Source organism: Lissotriton vulgaris, chromosome 10, assembly GCF_964263255.1.
Source record: "Lissotriton vulgaris chromosome 10, aLisVul1.2, whole genome shotgun sequence".
Lineage (NCBI taxonomy): Eukaryota > Metazoa > Chordata > Amphibia > Caudata > Salamandridae > Lissotriton > Lissotriton vulgaris.
This window is the reverse complement of record NC_141698.1, coordinates 151,774,949-151,799,154: the sequence shown is the minus strand read 5'-3', so window position 1 is coordinate 151,799,154 and position 24,206 is coordinate 151,774,949. Positions and strand designations below refer to the sequence as shown.

At 46.3% G+C, this 24,206-nt stretch overlaps 1 protein-coding gene across 1 annotated transcript in view; it reads right to left on the bottom strand.

Annotated features, from left to right (window-relative positions):
• BAIAP2L1 (BAR/IMD domain containing adaptor protein 2 like 1) overlaps window positions 1-24,206 on the bottom strand; it is a 490,712-nt gene that overhangs the window by 352,131 nt on the left and 114,375 nt on the right. Inside the window, exon 2 of the mRNA XM_086940727.1 lies at window positions 13,609-13,684. Within this exon, the coding sequence (XP_086796853.1) occupies window positions 13,609-13,684 (76 nt within the window). The remainder of the gene's footprint in view (window positions 1-13,608; window positions 13,685-24,206) is intronic.

Sequence of the window (24,206 nt, the reverse complement as noted above, 5' to 3'; positions counted from 1 at the left end):
GGAGCACATCCTCTGCCTACATCCTGAACATAAGGTAAAGGGCTGTAAGATACGCCATATCTTCTCAAAAGACATTAAAATACAGAGAGGAAGACTAATCATTTGAATGCAAAAACTAAAATCTATGGACAACCTCTCTCTGAGGAGGATAGTGATGATTCCCCAAAGACTGAAAAACCCAGTAAAAGTGCTTGGTCTCATGAGCCAGTGCCTCCCAGGCCACAAAAAATGCAATGATAAAGACCCATCATGGGTCAGCAGGACAGACAAAACCGTCAGAGAAATACTCATAAATCCAAAAAAAGAAAAAATGTCCTCCAAACAGTTTCAGTCTGAACATACTACTTCTTTATTAAAGGAGATACACTTAGAAAATGTAATCCTCTTTTCCATCGACAACAAAATCTCTTAAGGAGGTTTCTAAACTGCATCTTGAAGTCTCGATGACTATAACACCGTCAACAAACTCCTTGACGATGACAGCATTGGTGGTTACTATAATGATGACAATGTCGACCTTTACTTGTGCAGCACCTTCGCTGACCATTTCGGCAGCATCGTTAGCCTCAACGACTATACTGTACACGAAAACAGTATACAATGGCACTGTCGACCAACAAGTCATCGACAAAGGTCTCGACAGCGAAGACACCATTGACAACCACACCATTAACGATGACCCCACCAATGACAACTTCATCAACGAGGGCTTCATCGACTAAAGAATCATTGATGCCATTCTCAAATATTTCCACAGGGAAAGATCATCTACAATGACATTACAGCCTGCGCACACATCGCCTAGTATGGTTTCCCCTTTTCCACCCGCACATCTGCTTGATGATGATGATGATGATGATAATTCAGAGGATAAAGGTCATTTTGGAGCAGCACAAAGTCCCTCTGAACTGTATGTAGAATGTCAAGAGGATGATAAGGACCAGAATTATAACGAATATTAGTATGCCTCCGGAGAACAACCCAAACAATATAGAGACCAGTTTTCAGGTTATGGTCACCACTAGCTGCATGAAGATTCAGTACAAATGCCACTGTCTCTAGTAAATAATATACAAAGCATGCTAAAAAACTAATATAGGTCTCCAGAGCCTGCACCGGCTGCTTCTCCAGCGCAAGCAGCATGATCAATGCGGTCACCACAAGTTCAGACCCCTGTTACGAGCACACTGCGTAGTCTAACCGCACCTACAACTCCAGTACTGCAGAATCACTAGCGGATGACGCACCTTCCTCGGATGAGGTTAGGGAAGAAGGGGAGATTAAGGGTTCCTAAACAATGGGATGACTACCTAATCCCAACACCATCTCCACCAGTGCCACCACCATTAGATTCTCCACCTGACAACATCGGAGGCTTCTACAACCTAATAAAAAGTGCAGCTAAAAGGTTCCAACTTCCATTCATGACTAAGCAGTTGGATTGCTTCCTTTATTACGTTAAAGAGCCCATGAGGAAATTGGTTATGGCCATTCCTATCGATGATTTGATCTGGGAGGAAGGCATTAAAACAATGAAAAATCCAGCTACAGTATTGGCAGTGCTGCCTAGACGAGACAAAGGCACCTGATGATTTAACAGCAATTTAAATAAACCATCATAAGCCGGGTTAAGCCCTAACACTAACAGCCCTGCGTCGCTCAAAGAACCCTTTTTACTCCCATTTCCATGCCACCAGATAAAGAAGGTCGTAGATTAGATAACATTGGAAAACTCTTCTCCCCATGGCAGCCACTACTGCCAGAGCAGCTGATTCTTTGGCTATACTAGGCCGCTACGACAGGCAGATGTGGTCAGACACTAACACATATATGGACCTCTTGCCAGAGAATGTAAAAGGAGAGGCAAAGAACATTTTACAGGAGGTGGAGAGAATCCCTCCAGAAATAATAGACTGTGCAATAGACATATCGACAACTGGCTTTAGACAACTTGCTGGTGCAGCTGTCTTAGGAAGCAGGGATGGTTGAAGGCAACATCATTCAGGGTAGAAATACAAAGCAAAATTCTCAAAATGCTGAATGAAGGTAAAGCCCTATTTGGGAAGCATGTAGACTATTCTCTACAAGTCATCACCTTGAATCCACACTGGAGCTGGCAACACTCGACGTCCCGCGTTTTGGCGGACTGTCCACCCCGGTCCTCCTTTACGCGGATGACGCGGTGCTCGTGGCACGTACCCCCCTTGGGCTACAAAGACTATTGACATCCTTCGATGCCTTTATGACCTCCCTTGGTTTAAAAATCAATTCAGACAAGTCCCATGTTATGGCTGTAGGCGGCAGAAAAAATAAGGACTTGAAGACTTTCTACTGTGCTAACACTTCTATTTCCAAAGTGAGAACTTTTACCTACCTGGGGGTAGTATACGACGATAAGGGTACGTGGGCACCTCAAATATCCGTCAAAACCAATGCCATGAAAAGAACAGCAGCAGCCATAGTCGGCTTCTCAAAACGTCTGGGTGGTAAGCCCACGGAAGCAATGCTGGCACTCTACAGAGCGAAATCAATATCAGTAGTAAGGTACGGGGCTTCCATCTGGGGTTATTCGAACAATATAGAAGCAATACAGATGGAAGAAAACAGATTTTTACGTATGCTTCTAGGATTACCTCAATCAACAGCCACTTTCTCTGTCCATATGGAACTAGGCCAGGGGTACATTAGTGACATCATCAAACAATCCCCTATCTTGATGTGGTTAAAAACATGGCTGAACTCCAACTTAACTCTGAACCACACAATCATGAGAGACTGCCTACTTCTGGACAATATGAAAAATATCCCGTGGCTAGCATATATTAATAAAACACTAACTTCCCTGGGCCGCCCAGATCTCTTCCATACACCAGATGGCATCGTTAAGAATGACCTGGAATGGTTCAAATCGACTTTTTTAAAAGTGAGAGAAATGGAGCGGGAGAGCCGTGAGCTTGCGAAACCCACAGTGAGGGAGCACTATATATCTAAAACTACACCGGCCATTGAACCTTATTTAACAGTAGTGTCTATTCCATTACATCGCTGGTTATTAACCAAACTAAGACTTAACCAGATTCACTTTCTGTTAAATGACTCTAAGGTATGGGCCAAGCCAGAGGACTTAGCGGCCTGCAAATGTGACGGTTTTTCTCTGCAGGACACCGCTCATTTTATGTTCTTCTGTGGTATATATGATCTGCCCAGGAATAAGTATATTGTCCCATTGCTTAAGAACAAGGGGTTCGTCCAAATCAAGCCTGCCCTATTTTACTTAAAAAAGTTAGACTCACCACTAAATATGTTTAGTGTCGCTAACTTCTTGGTAGCTGCTTTCCGCCTTAAAAAACGTTCTGGAAATAGATAATTTAATAGTCTTGACAACACCCTATGGAATTATTGAAAAATTGCTGCTTTTTTTAAAAAAAAAATTGTAAATATTTTAACTGTTCTATTTTAACTGCGACTGCAACCCGATGTAACTGCACCCCTTAATTATGTATTTTTTGACTATGTGCTTTTTATGATTCGTTATGAATCGAAATAAAGTTGTTTTGAAACTTGAATCTACAAGTCATCAAAACTGACACAGACACTGGCAGATCTTTAGGAACATTGCAAATAAGAAAGGAATATGCTACTTACCAGTATGCATCTGTTCTTGGCATGTAGGGCTGCTGACATTCATATCTGTGCATAGATCGCCGCCTAGTGTTGGGTCCGTATGATTGCACATTGTTGTCCTGGAAGAGTCTTCGAAGTATCACGAGATAGGTGGCTCCTCCCCTGGACTACAGTGCGCATGGGCATCCTCTCCATCCTCAGATTGTTTTTGCCATTGTGGCAGAGATGGAGTGTAATACAGTAAGAGATGACCATGCCTGAAAAGTATTCTGAGTGCTACAGCTGCGACAGGCACCGGGGAGGAGGGTGGGCGATATGAATGTCAGCAGCCCTACATGCCAAGAACAGATGCATACTGGTAAGTAGCATATTCCGTTCGAGGCATGTGGGATGCTGAATTCATATCTGTGCATAGAATAAATAGCAGTTACCTCCTTATCGGCGGTTGCCCGTGCCAGCTGCAGCAGTCTGAAAGAGAGTTCTGAGAACAGCCTGTCCTACAGCAGCTTGCTGCTTGGAGTGTACATCTACGCAGTAGTGTTTGGTAAATGTATGTATGGTGGTCCATGTGGCTGCTCTACATATGTCCTCTAAAGGAATGTTACCCAGGAAAGCCATGGATGCCCCTAGCTTGCGTGTGGAATGCGCTCTTGGGGGAACTGTTAAAGTGCTTTTAGCTTTTTGATAACAGATTTGAATGCATTTAACTATCCACCTGGCTATACCTGATTTGGAAATAGGGTTGCCTCTATGTTGTGGAGAGAAGGCAACAAACAGTTGTTTAGTTTTGCGAAAGTCCTTTGTCCTGTCGATGTAATACAGGAGAGCCCTTTTGACATCTAAGGTGTGCAGTGCTATGTCAGCCACTGAGTCAGGGTTTGGAAAGAAAACTGGCAGTTCTATGTTTTGATTAATGTGGAACTGCGAGATCACCTTTGGCATGAACTTGGGGTTGGTGCGCAACACCACCCTATTAGCATGAATTTGTAGGTAGGGCTCTTGAATTGTGAGAGCTTGAAGCTCGCTGACCCTTCGCAGCGATGTAATGGCTATTAGAAAGGCCACTTTCCAAGTAAGAAACTGTATCTCACAAGAATGGAGAGGCTCAAAGGGGGGCCCCATGAGCCTGGTGAGAACAATATTTAAATTACAGACAGGCGAAGGAGGGTGTCTGGGAGGGATCACTCTTTTAAGGCCCTCCAAAAAGGCTTTGATGGCAGGCACTATGAAAAGGGAAAGGTGCTGCCTGTTTTGAAGGTAAGCAGCTATGGCAGCTAAATGTATCCTGATGGAACTATATGCTAGGCTGCATTGGTACAGATGCAGTAGGTAACATATGATGTTTTGCGTGGATGCATCTAGCGGACTAATGTCATTGTTGGAACAGTAAATGACAAACCGTTTCCATTTGGCTGCATAGCACGCCCTGGTTGTGGGCCGCCTTGCCTCTTTGATGATGTTCATACACTCAGGGGGCAAGTTGAGGTAGCCAAACTCTATGACCTCAGGAGCCAAATCGCTAGGCTCAACTGTTGAGGATCTGGGTGCTGAATGTCGCCATGGCTCTGAGTGAGGAGGCTGGGAGTGAGGTGCAGCCGCTGGCGAGGCACCACCGAAAGTTCCAGTAACACGGTGTACCAAGCCTGCCGTGCCCACGTTGGAGCAACCAGGATGAGCGTCATGGAGTGCTGCCGCAGTTTGCGCGCCACCAGCGGTATGAGTGGGGTTGGGGGGAAAGCGTACGCAAATCTGCCTGACCAGTTCATCCTTATCGCATTGCCCTTAGACTGCGGGTGTGGGAACCTGGCGGCGAAGCTTTGGCATTTTGCGTTCTCTTTTGTGGCGAAGAGGTCGATCTCTGGATGACCCCACTGCTGGAAGTATGGCTGGAGTACTGAGGGGTGGATTTCCCACTCGTGCATCTGATGACTGTGCCTGCTGAGCAGGTCCGCCATCTGGTTGTCTACCCCCGGGAGATGCTCCGCCATGAGGAAGATGTTCCGCTGAATGGCCCACTTCCACATGCTCTGGGCTAGGTGAAATAGCTGCGGGGAGTGTGTGCCTCCCTGTTTCTGGATGTAATACATGGCAGTCATGTTGTCCGTCCGGATCAACACGACCTTGTTGCACTGGTGCAACTTGAACGCTTTTAGTGCCATGAAGATTGCCATCAGCTCTAGCAGGTTGATATGCATCTTCTGCTGTTGTGACGTCCATAGTCCCTGCACCGTGTAATGGAGGACATGCGCTCCCCAACCCTGGAGAGATGCGTCCGTCGTCAACACTATCTGTGGAACAGGCTCTTGGAACGGTCGTCCCCTGCAAAGGTTTTGTGGGTTCCACCAATGCAGAGAGTTGTAAGCACGACCGGTCACCAACACTAGGTCTTTCAGATGCCCATGAGCCTGGTTCCACTGACGAGCTAAGCATTCTTGAAGGGGACGCGTGTGCAGTCTCGCGTGTGGGACTATGAATATGCATGATGCCATCATGCCGATCAGTTGAATGAACACCTGCGCAGGGAGTGATTGTTGAGGTCTGAACTTCTGAATGAGCAGCTGCAGGCTGGCGACTCTGGCGGAGTTCGGCTACGCTGTTGCCGTCAGTGTTCAGTGTTGCCCCCAGGTACTGTTGCACATGGGCTGGCTGCAGGTGTGACTTTGAGTAGTTGAGTGAGAACCCCAGACTGTGAAGGAGGTGAATCGTGCGCGACATGTGGCTGGCACACTGCTGGGCCGACTTGGCCTGAACGAGCCAGTCGTCCATAGGGATAGACGTGAACATGCTGTCTGCGAAGGTGCGCAGCCACGGTTGCCAAGCACTTGGTGAACACTCTGGGGGCAGTGGTGACCCCGAAAGGTAGAACCTTGAATTGGTAATGCTGATTGTTGATGGTGAACCTGAGATATTTCTTGTGACTTGGGTGAATGGGAATGTGGAAATATGCATCCTTGAGGTCCAGGGTCGCTAGGAAGTCGCCCTGACTGAGCAAAGGCAGGACCTGCTGTAAGGTTAACATATGAAAGTGTTCTGAAAGGATGTATTGGTTGAGGGGTCTGAGGTCTAGAATGGGCCGCAGGGACCCGTCCTTTTTTGGGATTAAGAAGAGCCGAGAGTACACCCCTGTACCTTGTTCTTCTGCAGGCACAAGCTCTATTGCTCCTTTTTGCAGCATGGAGAGTACTTCTTGCTGCAATAAGTGCATGTGCTCTGCGGACATAGGACGGTGCCTTGGGGGTATGTTGGGGGGGGGGGTGGAGGTTAACTCTAGACAATAGACGTATCGGATAAGTTGTCTCACCCACCTGTCCGTGGTAATGCCTTCCCAGACCAGCAAGAACTGCTGGAGTCTTCCCCCGACAGGTGTTAGATGGTCGGGGGGCAGTGACAAGGAGTCACTGTTTGTTGGGAGCGGAGGATCTGGCGTTGTTATTGCCACGTCCTCTGCCCTTGGCGCTGTTCCCACGGTATCCACCCCTGGTATTCTTGGTGTAGGTGGATTGCGTGCTCCCTTTGGTGTACTGGGCCTGCTGTAAAACCTGTCCTCTTGAGGCTCCCCATTACCGGAGCGACGAAAGGAACAGCCCCAAAACTGCTGAGATTGGAGAGCCTCCATGGATTTGGCTGTCTGAGTGTCCTTTTTTATCTTTTCGAGTGTTGTGTCTACCTCGGGACCAAAAAGGAAGTCCGGGTTAACCGGCTGATTGAGCAGAGTCGTTTGAATTTCAGGCTTGAAACCAGAGATGCGGAGCCATACGTGACGTCTTAGCATCACACTAGTGTTTATGGCCCTAGCAGCCGTGTCTGCTGCATCTAGCGCGCACTTGATGGACGCATTAGAAATCAGTTTCCCTTCTTGTATAATCATCTCTGCTCCTTCCTTGTACATGTCAGGCAGGTGTTGCAACAACTGTTCTAGTGTGTCGTAGTGTGCCCTGTCGTATCTAGCCAACAGGGCCTGTGTATTGGAAATCCTCCAAATATCAGCAGCCTGCGCTGACACTCGCTTCCCTGACGCCTCCAGAATCTTTGATTCCTTGTCCGGAGGTGAAGCGTCACCCTAGTTTGTGAGTTAGCCCTCTTGCGGGCATTGGCCACTACAAGGGAGTCCAAGGGGAGCTGTCCTTTGATGTAAGTAGGGTCCACTGGAGCAGGCCTATACTTTTTCTCAATCCATGGTTTGATAACCCTAGCTTTAGTGGGTTCCTTGAAAATGTCTGCAGCATGCTTGAGGACCCCCTTATGATTCAGAAAAGGGGGTGGTGATGAACAGAGTGTCTGAATTAAGCAGACCACTCTTACCCAGTCCAAAGATCAGGGCTTGATCCATCACCGTTTCTTAGCTCACTGCACCATCCCAGCTCAGAACTTGGCTATATGCAAATTAGTCTGACCCTGGCCCAGTGCATCATGGGAACAGGGCAGACCAAACTACCAAGCCAATTCTTATACTGGGAAGGAAACAAGCTTCCGGGGACCGGTTTCTGGCATTTCAGCCGTCTTCGGCCCGGCTTGCTTGAATCCTGATGGTGCAATGAGCAAGGGACTCACATCTGAGTATATCCTTCCACGCTTATGGTGGACAAAAATGATTCAGAAAAGGGGGTGGTGATGAACAGAGTGTCTGAATTAAGCAGACCACTCTTACCCAGTCCAAAGATCAGGGCTTGATCCATCACCGTTTTTTAGCTCACTGCACCATCCCAGCTCAGAACTTGGCTATATGCAAATTAGTCTGACCCTGGCCCAGTGCATCATGGGAACAGGGCAGACCAAACTACCAAGCCAATTCTTAAACTGGGAAGGAAACAAGCTTCCGGGGACCGGTTTCTGGCATTTCAGCCGTCTTCGGCCCGGCTTGCTTGAATCCTGATGGTGCAATGAGCAAGGGACTCACATCTGAGTATACCCTTCCACCCCCTTAAGCATAGGCAAAGTCTTAGTGGAACGTTCAGAGGTGGAGAAAGTGTCAAATAAGAAATCATCGTCCACTGGCGATGCATGCATCTCCACACTATGGTTGAGTGCTGCCCTTTCTATCAGTCCGTTAAACGCCGCCGTGTCTTAGGATGGCGACGTTTTGACGTTGTAGGACTGGGTGTCTGGTGCAGCATGTGGATCATCAGGGTCCACAGTATGATCAACAGCCTCAGACCACTGATGTGGTTCATCCTGATCAGTGTCAGCTTGATAAGCGAAGGCCGCTTGACCATAGTCTTCCCCCATGTCCTCCTCGCTTTGTGCTGGAGAATATGTCATTTGCTGCGAATAGTCCTGAACGTGCTCAAAGAGAACTGGAGAGGTGGCCGAGTCCTTCTTGCGCTTAAGAGGAATTTTATAACCCTCTAAGGGATGTTCTGGCGAGATCTTCCGCTTGTGGATGGTGAGCCTGCCCGACTCCGAGTCGATAAAGAGTTTGGTCTGGTTGTCGTATGAGGGCTCATGGAACACAACCCCTTCGGGGGCGGATTTGAGGGCGCTGACGACGTCTTAGAAGGTTCAGCGCCTTTGTGGAGGTCGAGCTGCTTCGCTCGAGCCGTTGGCGAAAGACCGAACTTAATCGGAGGTTGTCCGATGGTCTTGGTGCTGGATGCAGTGGTCGATTCGAGCTGCTTCAGCGCTTGAGGTGGACGGGCACCTGATGGCGTCGACTCGAGCTCCCGGCGTGCAGCCTTTCCAGCCTTAGGCGTCGACGAGACTTGATGTTTCGGGTCGGCCTTGGATTTTGGCTCAAGGTGCTTGCTGAGCAGTGGCTTGAGCCCCGAAAGTTTTGGTTCGACGGCCTTCTTCGCTTGGAGGCCCTTGGCCTTGTCGCCATGTTGCTGCGTCGACGTCGATAGCGTCGAGGAGGCGTGTTTGCCAGATGAGCTGTGCTTCGACGCTCCAGTCTTCGAGGCGCCGAAGGGGTGTCGACAGTCTTGGTTTGGACTGGCGTCGACGTCGAACCTGCCACCATTTTAAGTAGTTTCGGTTTCGATTTCGGCTCCGCAGCTTTCGGTTTCGATTTAGAATAATCGACCGATGGCTCCTTGGATGTGTTCTTAGCCTGGCTTGGACTCGGGGCTATAGAACGTGCAGAAAGATCTTGGCTAAGGCCTTTTGGCGATGCCTCGACCTGAGCCGTTAGAAGCGTAATGTCAGTAACAGGCCCCGCTACTGCGGTTGGGCCTGGCTCATCACTGGAATCGTCATCGACGGCTCCGATGGCCCCTTCCTCGTCCCCTACCTCGACGATGTCTTCTTCGTGGACGTACTCTTCAGCTTGCTCGTCCACCTCGAAGTTGGAGTCATGCTCCGACGCAGGTTCCGACTGCTCTTAAGGAACCTCTTCTTCTACGTCTTCTTCATCTTCGACGCCTTCCTCGTCACCGGCCTCGAAGATGTTGACCGGCACGGGCGCCGACTGTTGCGCCGACTGCCACGCTGCGCGCCGAAGTTTAAGCGTCTTCTTGGAGCGGAACTTCGAGCAGGCCATACATCTGGCCTCGTCATGGTTGGGCGACAAACATTTATTGCACACAGGGTGCACATCTATGTGGGGGTATTTCGAATTACAGACGGGGCATCGTTTAAACGGGCTCCGTTCCATCGTCGTCATAGTCTGGGCCTGTGGTGTCGAAGCGAGAAAAAAACTTTCGACGTCCGGCTTGAAGAAACAGGCACCGAACAAGACAATACAGACGCTTTGAAGGCCTTTTGGCCTTAGAAAAGAGTTAATACAAAGTTTCCGAACTAGAGTCGAGAAAGTACATCGGAACCCAATGGCGGAAAAAAACAATCTGAGGATGCCCATGCGCACTGTAGTCCAGGGGAGGAGCCACCTATCTCGTGATACTTCGAAGACTCTTCCAGGACAACAATGTGCAATCATCCGGACCCAACACTAGGCGGCGATCTATGCACAGATATGAATTCAGCAGCCCACATGACTCGAACACAACCCTTTCAGAGAGCAAGAGGGGGAGGGCTATACTCCTATAGAGGAGGTTATCAACCGTAAAGGCAGCAATAACAGCCTTTTCAGAGCCAATATCGATCGCAGCATCCCCAGCAACAATTTAGACTGCCACTAGCAGCAGCGCATATGAAACAAGTATCCAGGAGGAAACAGTCTCCTCGGGGAAGACACTACCAGAAAGCAGTGGCAATCCACCGGTGCTCATTGCCCCCTGCAATTGACTGAAACAATTTAGGGGTCGAATCTCAAACTACTTGCCTCAATGGTCACTATTAACGAGAGACAAATGGGTGCTATATTTAATCACTCATGGACACCCGTTGGAGTTCACCAAAAAACACTAAATACTCCTCTAAAATGGACACCTCCGCCACATCTACATCTGCTCTTGCGAGAAATATCAACCATGCTCCACAAAGGGGCAATAGAAGACGTTCCTGTTACCCAGAGGGTAACCGGTTCTATTCTCATTTCTTTCTGACAAAGAAAAAGTCAGGAGACTTGTGTGGTCGGGAGGAAGGCACATTTCTGCACACGGTGTGGTCATGCTCCGTGCTGGACCGCTTTTGGCGGGGGGTATTTTCGTGCCGGTCGGAGGTCCTGGGGTGGACGCGCTCGCGTACTCCACAGCTTGCTCTTTTACATTTCATGGAAGGGGTCGGGGCAATGCATACAAATGCCACTTGTTGCTCCTGGGGCTTACCTTAGCGAAGCGTGATATTGCTAGGGGGTGGAGGGATGCCCAGGCTCCGCCGCTCTCGGTCTGGAAAAATGGCCTCTACTTTAATATGGGGCTGGAACAACCCATCTTCCTGGCCCGTGGCTGCCCACGCAAACATTATAAGATATAGAAAAGGTGGGCTGATTATAGAGGATTGTGGTTGGATGCCCCAGTTGCGCCTACTTATCTCCCTGGGGGTTGACTGGGGGGATCTGTGTATGGGGGTCTGGAGAGGGTGGGAGGGGGAGGAGGGAGTTGGGCGGGCCTATGATGGGGGGGCGGTTATGTGGACCGGCTTCTGTGTGCATTTACTACTCTTGCCATATGATCCTAAGTTATTCTGTGACCCGAACCCAGTGAACTGTTGCGCATGTTGGGGTGGGGGGGGGGGGGGGGGGGGGAGTTATGTTTGTTAATGGCTCATTAGGTTCAGCTCCCTGGTAGTCTGGACTATGTCCTCCACTGTTTGGTACCCTTCTGTGCTCATTACAGGGCTGCGGCAGAGGTCTCTGGGATGCAGAGCCCTGCAACTATGCAGTACTCCCCTACAGGAGTCATGTTTGATGGAAGTTTCTCCGCTTGAAGAGCAAATATTACGGGTAATACGGGAGGATTACAGTTTCGACCGAGGAGGATGTGTAATCCTATGGACGATACCAAAAGGGCTAGGCTGAGGCCAATGATGTACTAAGCTGTATAATCTTTTTTGTTACCGAGCCTTAATGGGGTGGTGGTGGGGGGTGGGGGGGTTCTTGGTTTTATATGTATTTGGTATGTTTTGTATTCTCTGCAAATGATAGCTTGAGGGCCTATGGGCTGAGTACTTTTTGAAGGGACAAGGGCCTCATCCGCGCCACAGACTATGCTACTGGCAGTTATGGGCAGCTATATCTTCTCCATGTTTCCCCACTAGGGGGGGTGGCAATTCGGCAAGATGTGGCAATGTGTGGTGCGATGCTTACTATTGTACTGTGTTATGCTTATTCAATAAAATATGTTTAAAAAAAAAAAGTCAGGAGACTGGTGCCCAATCCTAGACCTTTGGAAACTCAACAAATATTTAAGAAAACAACCCTTCCGCACGGTTACCCTTCAAGATATCCTGCATCTCCTCAATCATGGAGATCACACAACAGCACTAGATCTCCAAGATACATACTTCCATATCCCAATTCACTCAAAGCATCACAAATTCCAACGATTCAAGATAGCCGTCTGACACTGCGAATTCAAAGAAATCCCATTCAGATTGAAATCGGCACCCTGTATTTTTCCAAAATGTCTGGTTTCACTGGCACCTCACTTGAGGAGTAAAAGAGGTACAGGTATTCCCATACCGAGACAATAGGCTGATAAAGGCAGCCACGTCGCTTCAGGAAACAAGAGATTCAACAACCTGTCTAATACTCTAAATGACCTTGGCCTTACCATCAACAAGCAAACATTCACTGTCAAACCTTCAGCAAAGTCCACTGTATTGGGAGCAGTTCTGGATACTAATCAAGACAAGGCATTTACCTCTCAAGAAAGGCAAATACGGATTCAGCAGCTGGAACAAAAGTTACTTAGAAAAAAGTCTGTTTCAGTTTGCCTCTACAATTCAGTCCTCTGAGTGGTTCTCTCTTGTATTCCACTAATTCCAAATTGCCGCCTTCCCATGAGACCTTTGCAAGGAAAGTAAGACAGGCAATCATAAAAAATTCAAGGATCATTCATCTACGTCATTCAGATTACCCATGACATTCATAAGACATTCATAATGAAGTCTTTGCAATGGTCGATACAGAGCGCAAACTTATCCCAAAGGTTAAAATTCTTAACTTCGGTCCCTGAATTTGTGCAATCAGATTTCCTTGATGTGCTTGCTCAGACCTGTCCCAACTTACTGCTTTACCTGATTCTTTTCTTGATAACTTTAAGAAACTGCGTTCTCCATTTGTATAGATGTACATTCAGGGAGCTTGCATACTGGACCTAGGCGTGCTCCAGTCCACCCAGATTAGTGTTCTAACAATTTAAAGGACCAGAAGAGAAGTACAAATGTTATGAAGAGATTTTGTTTTTAAATAGTTCAGACTCTCCAAAAACCTTCAAGGCATCTGAACTCCAGAAGAACTCTAAACCTCCAAATCTTAAAAAGGCTTTTAAATTCAGTGTTGCAGGAAACCATGCACCCCAACGTGAAAAAAGGCAAAACAGTGTTGTAGCCAAATCTGGTGTCAAAATCTAACAAAATGTGATTGAATTACACAAGAAACAATTACACATCAACATTTTTAAACCAATAGTTAAATCAAAAACATACCAGTCGCAGATTTTTCGTAGACTTTTCCTAGAACAACTAAATTCCGCAATCCTGGATTAAACTGCTCCATGACATTCTGGTGGAAGACAAACATGATAATAAATATTTTATTGATACTTCTAATTGAAACTTCCCATGCTTTATAAAATGTTTAAAACTTGTGCATAGCAAATATACTAAAAATGCATACTGGAATTGAGACAATGACACCTAAAGACAATAAAAAGCGTTATCTAAGTTTGTTCTCAATAACACACTCTTTTCAAGAATAATTTAGCTAAGGCACTTGAAATAACACTTGTCTCTTGTATTGGAGATTTTTAAACAAGCATTTACAATGCAACGGTTTCGCCTTTGGAAAAGTTAGAGCTATTGGCATTGTAAATGACAAAATTTGTATTTATGTGTTAGTTTTGAAAACAGATAAATAAATGGCATTGTCATTTACATTGCCAATAGCTTAATCTCTCGCAAATGTGAGACCTATTGTACCCTACGGACGAGCTCAGCAGACAGCAATTACTACCACACACCCAGAGCCAAACGCACACACACACACACACACCCAGAGCCGCACACACACACACACACACCCAGAGCCACACACACACACCCAGAGCCACACACACACACACCCAGAGCCACACACACACACACACAACCAGAGCCACACACACACACACACACACACACAACCAGAGCCACACACACACACACACCCAGAGCCACACACACCCACACCCACCCAGAGCCACACACGCACCCACCCAGAGCCACACACACCCACCCAGAGCCACACACACCCACCCAGAGCCACACACACCCACACCCACCCAGAACCCCACACACCCACACCCACCCAGAGCCACACACACCCACACCCACCCAGAGCCACACACACCCACACCCACCCAGAGCCACACACACCCACACCCACCCAGAGCCACACACACCCACCCAGAGCCACATACACCCACCCAGAGCCACACACACACACTCAGGAGAGCAAGCACAGCGAGGGGGCAGGGAAGCAAGCACAGCGAGGGGGCAGGGAAGCAAGCACAGCCAGGGGGCAGGGAAGCAAGCACAGCCAGGGGGCAGGGAAGCAAGCACAGCCAGGGGGCAGGGAAGCAAGCACAGCCAGGGGGCAGGGAAGCAAGCACAGCCAGGGGGAGGGAAGCAAGAAGAGCCAGGGGGCAGGGAAGCAAGAAGAGCCAGGGGGCAGGGAAGCAAGCACAGCCAGGGGGCAGGGAAGCAAGCACAGCCAGGGGGCAGGGAAGCAAGCACAGCCAGGGGGCAGGGAAGCAAGAAGAGCCAGGGGGAGGGAAGCAAGAAGAGCCAGGGGGCAGGGAAGCAAACACAGCCATGTTTCCAGTGCTTGGCTATTTTGAACAAACCATTGGTATCCGGCCTGCCACTCAAACGAAAACAACTCCCAGAATACCTTAAATAGCTAAATGAAACCTCAGAAGTAGAAACATTATTATGCAGAGTCAGAGAAAAAAAAGTCCCTGGAATAGATGCTACATGCACCAGATGCAGAATAACGAAGGCCAGCGCTAATAGTTAATTTAGTCACAAGGGAGACATAGCAGACACTGGCAGGTCTAGTTCACTGGCAAGAACGTGCCCAGACATTAATGCAACACAGCATATAGAGTGTGGCGATCTATCCCTAGATCGAGCAAGAACAAAGATGGCGGCTACTGCTCATCCACAGCCCGACCAAACCATTAGAGGGGAACATTCTGCGCCATGCAACTATGGAAAGCGCCTTTAAAGCACATGAACATAACTGTAAAACTTGATGACTCAACTTCCTGGTTATGGGAGACGCCATCGACCTCGAGACCTCCCTTTGGACCCGGCATGACTTGTGCCTACGGATACGGACTGTTGAACTATCCCAGCCGTCTTTCAGAAAATCAGATTATTCCGGAGACACTTTTGGCCACCCCTGTTACGCTTTGACCTGTACTTTACGGCAGGAGGTTTGCCCATCCCCCCCTTCCCCTACATGTCCTGATGAAGACCCGCGCTGTAAGGATCAACCATCCTACATAACCTTGGGTCGAAACGTAGACTGCTATCTACCTTTGTCAACTCCTACCATCAGCGTGATTTATACAGCATAATAGGAGCTTGAGTGTATAACAATGTTCTAAACTTACGTATACTACATGCGACCCCGATTGATGGGGATCATTGAAGAATAACTTATACATGAATTTAAAATGTATGCTTTATGTCACAATTGAATGTAAAGTGAGTCACAACCCCTTTGTATTAACTCTACCTCGCCTTTTTCCTTTTCTTTCTTTGGGCACATGAACAAATGATAAATACCTATTTATTTTGGTTTCTTAAAAAAACTCTACTATGATGATATGAATGCACTGTGAATAAAACACTGCATTTCAAAAACATTTCCGATTTTCTTTTTTCTTGATTCTTTGAAAAAAACCTTTGAATTTCTATGTTTTCTTACCTACTCCATACCAGTTGGGGACCCCTCTGTCTATAACAATTGATCGCCCAGGTCCCTTTGACTATTTGGGTTCAACCCTGTTGTTTGCAATAGACTCAACTAGCTCAGCGCGTACTGTAAAATTAAGACACGTACATTGAAAAACAGTTAAGAAGTCTTGTCCAGGAACGCAACGTGCCACCCACAACGCAGCTTATCGCCGATTAAATATTTCTATTTAAGAGATTTAAATTCAAAGGCTGGCACGAGGATCGTCTTATGGGGCTATACAATAAAACGAAGAGGTAGCAAATCTGCAGCTGGGTCTCCTTTCATTACCCTCAACGTACCCTTTCTTCATGTCTACCTCCAGGAGCCTGCCATAGCTGCCGAAGAAGCGCTGGATGTCCTTCTCCCGAACCTGGTAGCTTAATCTGCCAATGTAGACGCGCGGCATCCTGGATTCAAGAAAAGATTCGAGCTCTATTTATAACCTAGTAGGTCCAGGCAGCTCGTCAGCTTCCAAACCTCCGCAGCCTGTAAGAAGACGACACAATAGCCTTGCAGCGCATTTTACTGCAACGTCTGACGTCGCACCTAGACGGAGGGAACGTATCACGTAGTGAGCCCTAACTAGAGACGTGGAAATAGGACGGTCTTCGTGTAAAATGCCGCGTACCCAATCCAATCTACATAATAAATATGTACTTTGTTGTGTTAGTTTCCATATAGCTAGTCGCTGAATCCAAAATGTATTAAAGCGTCCAAAAGATGATATAGGGCGCCAGCTGTATCTTAGTTTTTCCGAAAAATATTTTGTATTGTCTTCAGAGGTACTGCGCTTCACTCCCCTACTCTTCGGCTAATTGTTTCTTTTACAAATCTCTCCATAGACTCATTAAAAAACCATCAGGGGGGGTTGCGGGGCTGCGGGGGAGAGCGGACACGTCCATCCCGGTTCGATCCCCAGGGCCGGCGGCAGATTAGCCCAGCACCATGTGACTCTGGGCAATAGCTTGCTTAATCTTCTCGACGGCCCCCAGCGCCTAGAGACCCTTACGGGTGATTGTGCGCTTTACAAATGTGGATTATTATTGTTATTATCCCGGCACAGACACATAAGGAATGACAAAAACATGACTTGCCCCAAAAAAAAAAAAAACACCGCCCACCGCCGCAATGACGTTGTTAAAGGGGCAGAGAGCGAAAAAAAAAAAAATCGCCGGAACGCCCCGAATCTGCTCCGACAATTACGGACAGATCTCTCTTCCAATGGCTAGCCTCCATTTATGGAGCTAGCCAATGGAAGAGACAGGCGGGACAAAGCCCCGTACTGCTAAAACATAAGATTTCGCCTGCGCGAACACTGCTACGCAGTGGACGCCAGGCGAAACCTAAAAACGTCATTTTTGTGTGTTTGCCAAGTTTTAGATCGTCTAGCAACTTGCAGCAATTTTGTTCTATTCCTGAAAACACTCAGCATTGCAAAACCTACTGTTGGTACCGTTTCAGTAAAAAATATAGTGCATAAAATTAATAACAAGCACTGGCAAAATCAACATGGCTGGCTTTTCTGTGGGAAAGCTAAGCTGAGATCTTGAGACCGAAACAAAATAAAAATATGATGTGCCTACTGTCACTATGAAAACTACTTTCACTGTAAAAGGGAGGGGCTGTTCTATTAGCAAAAACTCAAGTTTAGCATAAAATCATCACTCTGTTGTCTTTGGTTTGGAGAGAACTACTGGATTAATTCACACACTATTTTGAATGCTTATTAATCTCCAATTTGGTGATAAAGTTTGATTTCAAATAATTATTAATGAAAAGCGAATTTTAAAAAGCTAGATTTTATCTACCTGAAACTCCAGTAGGGTTATAAGCATTTGCCTGCCAGAAGCTGGACCCTGACTAGGTGCGAAAACTGCTCCTAGAGCAGAAACAGTGGTTTAGGCCTTTCGGCAAGAAGATATGGGTGCGAAGTATGCGACTCTTATGGGCTCAAGAAGGGCAGCTGGGGAAGGTTCAGGAACCTTGTTAACTTCCAAGGGGCTAGGGTGAGGCTTGCCTGTTGATTGTGAACGGAAGCGTTTTGTTTCCTTGTCTTTCAGTGGCCAGTTGGCACCGGCCCAGTCCCAGAAGCAGTTTGCTGTAGTTGAGGAGCAGGGAGTGCTCATTTCTATAAACAAAGCAGCAGTCTGCAAGGCTAGAAAGGAGGGCCATCTTGGATTTACCTCAGAAGAGTGCAATGTAGTATAGTTTGCAGTAAGGCAAACAGGCTGTGTTGCAAATGCGGTGAGGGTTGCCCATAAGAACTTTTTTCCACTAGTTCAGGAGAGTCCATAAGTCACCTCTACTGAATGATTAGTACATCTTACAAAAGAGTCACCTTACCCATAGCTCATCAAAACTCTCTCTGGACTTGTGGATGAACAGAAGAAGCCTAGACTTGCTCTTTGAAATCTATGTGGAGACATGAAGAGTTGGGTCTGCTCCCACTTGTACCAAGGACTTAGAAGAGGAATCCAAGGGTCAGTTGGGTGACCCGCAGTGAGCCAACAGGGACACAACAGGCTTGAAGAGGCCTTTTCTCCAAAGTGCCTAGCTGACTAGCAGAAACTGGTGCTGTGCTGGAACCTGCTGGTGGCCCCTGCTGGAGTGAGTCTGGGCCCAAACATTTTGTCCCTGAGGTCCTAGAAGCCTGGGAAGGGACCGGTAGGAGCTGCTCCAGAAAGTATGAAAAGTTGACAAAATATTTTTGGGTTTCCAAAACCTATGGAATGTCAGTGGAACCTATTGGCAAAGGTGTCCAATTTTGAGTTGACTTCATCAGATACAGCTTTAGGCTTGCTCCGCTTTGAGCTTCATAACAAAGACTATGACTGAAAGAAGAAATCTTAACCAGGTGAAGCCGCGAAAAGTATCCGCCCGACACAAGGACTTCGGCAGCAGCAAAATTTGAATTTCTCAAGCTTGAAGTTATTCCCACGAAGCAAATGGCTTCAGCCAGACGTTATCTATTGGCTCCCTGACTTTGACAAGACTTCATCAGATATTATCTGCACCTTACCACGCTATAGGATTTTGACTTCAATTTCAGAGACTAAGTCAGAAGGTGAGATCTTGGGTCAGGAGGACCGGCTTGGTGTATCTGACCTGCCCTCCATTGAAGTTGGCCCCAAATCGCACCTAGGTCATGGGTAACTTCTAACTGCCAATTCACTTTTATCTTAGCACTTTCTTCTTTAAATCTTTAAACATTCATATGTCCGGTTTCTCATGATATTTTGTTTTGGTGTTCGTTTGCTCATTATATTGTCCTCTAGTTTTAGAAATTGGTTGTTGGATTTTTATTATGCAGTGCTTCGCCTTTTAAACTATTTTGTTGCCATTAATTACTTCAGAAATATTTCTAAGTTAGGCATGCCTTCTCTGTTACATAGTTACAAGGGGTGAAGCCCAGGTATAAATTATTGAAACCATGTTTTGCCTTGATTAGTTTGTGGCCTTATCCCTTGTGGTGGACTCACATCCCACTTTCTTACAAAACGAATGTGTGTACGTTTGTGAGGGGCTGTGAGCATCTGCCTTTTCTTTCACACTTCACTACATCAAGGCATCAACAACTTTACATCAATCAGCAGACACTGCACTGCTGCTCTGCCCTCCCCCTCTTCAAGTAGTAGTGCATTAAACACCAAGAAACCAGATTACCAAATCAACCCATACAGGCATTACAAATCAGTCCACATTGATCTAGTCGGACAGCACTTCTGCAACTGACCTACTGCGAGACTGATCACTTCAAGCCTGCATAGATCTAGCGGGAGCCAATGGATAGCTTTCACTACTTGTTTTATGTGATACAGTCAGGAGATCAGGGACATTCAGCCCCTACGAATTTGAGCCTTTGTAACCTGTCCATGAATTTCTTAAATATGTTACAACAGTCTAAGCATCTCTTCACAAAGTCTCTCACCAACCCCTTCAAATGGCTGTTTCAGCACAGTGGGAGGTTGTTAAGAAGCTGAGAGTCACTCAAAGGTCAGAGAATAAAATATGATCTCCTCAAAACCATGGTCCAAACCTATGCTTTATTAATAGGAGGTGTCCCTTCACATACAAATACAGATATAAGGAAATTCAGCACATATTTTAGTTCTGTGTATAATACGACCAAAAGCTACAGAGTGCGACAGAAGATGTATTGCTAATCTATTTGGATAGCACCATTCCTCTTATCATCTCAAATTACTTAACCGTACCAGACAGTAAAAAGTGCTTAATTTGAGCTGTGGGGCCAATTAGAACTCATTTTGGACATCAGCACTTATTCCTCGCCAGGTACTTCCAGAAAGCAAGACAGGGGAAACACAGAAAGGGGAAAGAACGACAGGAAAACCATCACACAGAGAAATTATGGACCTGCAAGAGTAAGGTAAAGGGCAGGGTGGGTTTGGTAGTGAATTAGGGAGGCATGCGGTGGATTTAAGACTGTACAGCCTTGGCATTCTGCGTACTGACACTTAATAGTGTCAGCCGCAGGCTTCTGAACAGAGTTTTGGGTACCGGCACTCATTCCTTATAAATTACGCATTGCATAGGTAGTCCTCAAAGTGAGCACAGTGACTGTGAACCAGGTTTACTTGGTTTGTAATAGGTGAGGGCTTGGAGTCTTGACAGTCCGCTTAACAATTATTTTGGAGGGGCAAGGGGTAGGTAGCAGGGCACAGTGAAAAGTGCAGTCAAAAATTGTAAAAGTGCAAATGAAGTATCATTTCAGTTTAACACATGTCCAATAAGATACAATGAAGACAGAGTCTTAGTCAAAGACAAGTGTTAGTCACCATTATATACCAATATGAAAACTGGAGACAAAATATCTCAAGAGGCTTTTTAATTGGGTGCCAATGCACATCGTGAGTAAAGGCCATAATGACATGGCCAGTAGTGTCCAAAATAAGGAGGAATGGCACATTTGGTCTTAATACAGTTCAGAAACTCTTTTTTTTATCCCAGACTCTAACCTGTTTAGAAGAATGCTCTTATTCCTTAAGCCTATCATTTCAAATGCATTTTGCACTGGAGAGTGTGCAATTGTACACACAATGCAGCTATAGAATTATTAAAAACTGAAAGAAAATCACGCCCACCTTAGATTCCATACAAACAATTACAGATCTTTGAAGGTGAGGAGTGGCCTGCACTTTTTTGATACTATGTGTATGTATACCTATAAAGATACTGATGCAAGATTCCCTTGTCATTCCTTTCGAAGTGAATATTGCATTTTTTAATTAACTGCTTTCAGATAGGACTCCATCAATTGGAAATTATAGTCTAGACACACTCTTCTACAATGTGTCCATGTGAAACGGTTCGTGTTAAGTGAACTAAGACTTGATAACTCATTGTCACACCAGCAGCTAAGGGCACTGCAATTGTCCTTCACGTTAATACTGATTTGTGCTACTGAAGTCAAGTATCCACGCTCTGTTACTACTTCATGAAGCTATATTTTGAAGATGAAGTAGTAAAGGTACCCGTTACATATATGCAAAAAATGATGTTGTTCTTCTTCAGCTTCGGCAAGCTTTTTCCCTAGTCCTTGATGCGGCAAGCAGTCCGAAATACGGAATTATCATCAGTGTGTCCTACCAACCAGGACAGTAAGCAATTGGTCTGTTGTGGATAAGTGGCATTTCAAGCTTCCATGACACTGTATAGTAGTTTGGTTGACAAATTTAGACTTAGAACTGAGGAGGTGGCCTCAAAGTTGAGACCATAACAGAATAGACAGCTTCCAGGTGTAGAGTAAAGGCATAAAATCAAGTCTGGGTGTTACTTGGTATAAAACAGAACAATTTAATAAATCGATCGGGTATATAAATTAATGTACAGTAAAAATAGAAAACTAAACAAACAATGGGAATCACACACACATATACTGCAACGAAAATTTCACAAAAAAGATTAGAACAGCGACACTTCGCTCACACAACACATCAATGTATGCAATCCTTACCCCGCCAACAAAGTGCTGTTTGTAATTGTTTGCAATTACGGAGGATTGCGTTGCTCCTGCCAAAAAAGTAGTTCTTAATGCCCTGTTTATGATCGCTAGGTGATCATACATGAAAATAGCATAGATGCACAGTACAATTATATAACCAGGGAGAGGGAAGAAACCCCGATTTGAAAGCAGTAAAACCAAGAGTAATAATGTGTGTGAAAATAAATATTTGATTCAAAAATCTGTTTTGCCTCTTTGGGTTTAAGGTTCATGGGAACGTTAAAATCTCTTATGCGCCAAGAGTACCAGCAAAACTAGGTCAGAAATCACATTTCTGGTAGGCACAGAAACTGGAACAGATGTGTGGCAGATGGGGGTTGACACTAAGGGGTAGCTGGGTTGTGGGTCCATCCAAAAAAATGCAAACACTGATGATGCTAAATCACTTCCAACTGCTAAAGCAGGCGAATGTGCAATTCAGCCACACTTAAGCAGCTGAGTGGTGATAAACCTCTTCTCATGCTGGATGTAGGGTAGTGGATGATGGCAAGACCGGATGGGTGGGGAGGGCAGTTAACAACAAAGCAATTGTCAGCTTGCCAGGCAGAGTCACCACTTAGCTCACATGACAGCCATATAGATGGGCGTGCTTGGTGTCCTCATCACCCACTTCTTGAGGCTTCCATGTAGGCACGTTCAAAGATTTTAAGACAGGTCTGTAGAACATCAGGCCTAACCCTAGATGTGTAGAAATCATTGATAAGCAAGTCTAATTTCAGCAAGCACTGCAGCAGGGTCCAAACACATTTCCGTTGAGTGGACCAGCCCTCAGATGGAGGGGTATGTAGCTTATATATTCAGTCCCAGGAAGTTTGACCACAGCCCACCGTCAATGACTGCCAGCGATTTCCAGGTTAAAAGGATATTCCATACTCAGTAAGACTGGTGGGAAGATCAATACTGCCTTAGAATGCACTATGAACCCTGATGTCTAAGGGAGATACATCCTCCAGCTGCCAACTTTGGTGGAAAACCTTCTGCATTACCTCCTGACTAATCACAACAGTAAAGGAGTGGAGGGGAAGAACAAGTTGGGGGCTGGGATGTCCCTGTTATTTCTCTAAGGTAGCATCTCTCATCTATCTTTCATGGAAAGGAATGTTCATGGCCCTACTTTAATGGTAGACGCAAAAAAACTGTCAGCATTTATTCTTAAGTCATTGCTCACTCCCAGGTTCATAATAACTATTGCCAAAGCATTCCAGATAACGTTTCCAACTTTACAACATAATTAACACAGAGCAGCCCTTTTACCATAGGTCACTGGGAGTTATTCATAAGGGGGAGGCAAATCAGCTGCAACCCTGGGTGCAGCTACTGCCTGCCCCAAACTGCAAATAGACAGTCAACGGCCGGGTCTTGGGGTATGGTCTACCCCCTTGAGACAAATGCATGGGAAGACCAATTTCGGGTATTCTGTGGCCTATGGTACACCAATATTGTTTGTAGTTAGTGTTTGGAGTGTCCCCTGGGATTAGGGACTACTCAACCGCCAGAAAGAAAAGGAAAAATATATGAACTGCTGCACAAAAGTCTTCTGTCTGTACAATATAGCTGCAAGTGTAAATATTTCAAGACAGGAGATTTCTTTGCTGACCTATGCACTACATAACAAACAAGTATTGGCAAAGCCATTAGGTCTGGCCTAAGCAAGCACTATTGGCTTTGCCAATTTACTTTAGCCATGTTGTACACCAGCGTGACCGCTGTTCAGGCTGGCTAAATGTTAGTGGCTTATAGTGGAGTGGCATAGAGTGGTGTAAAGTGTTGTGTAGATTGTCACAGAGTGAAAGGGCGTACAGTGGAGGGGTGCAGAGTGGAGTAGAGTGTTGTAGGGTGAAGTGGAACAGAGTGTCATAGAGTGGAGTAGAGGGAGTTGAGTACAGTGAAGTAGAGTGGCATCGAGTGTAGTGGTGTAGAGTAAAGTAATGGAGTGTTGTGGATTGTCGAAGTGGAGTGTTGGAGTGGAGTAGAGTGTCAAAGTGGCGTGGAGTAGAGTGGAGTAGAGTAAAGAGGAGTGGAGTGCCGTAGAGTGGAGTAGTACTGTATACTGGAGTG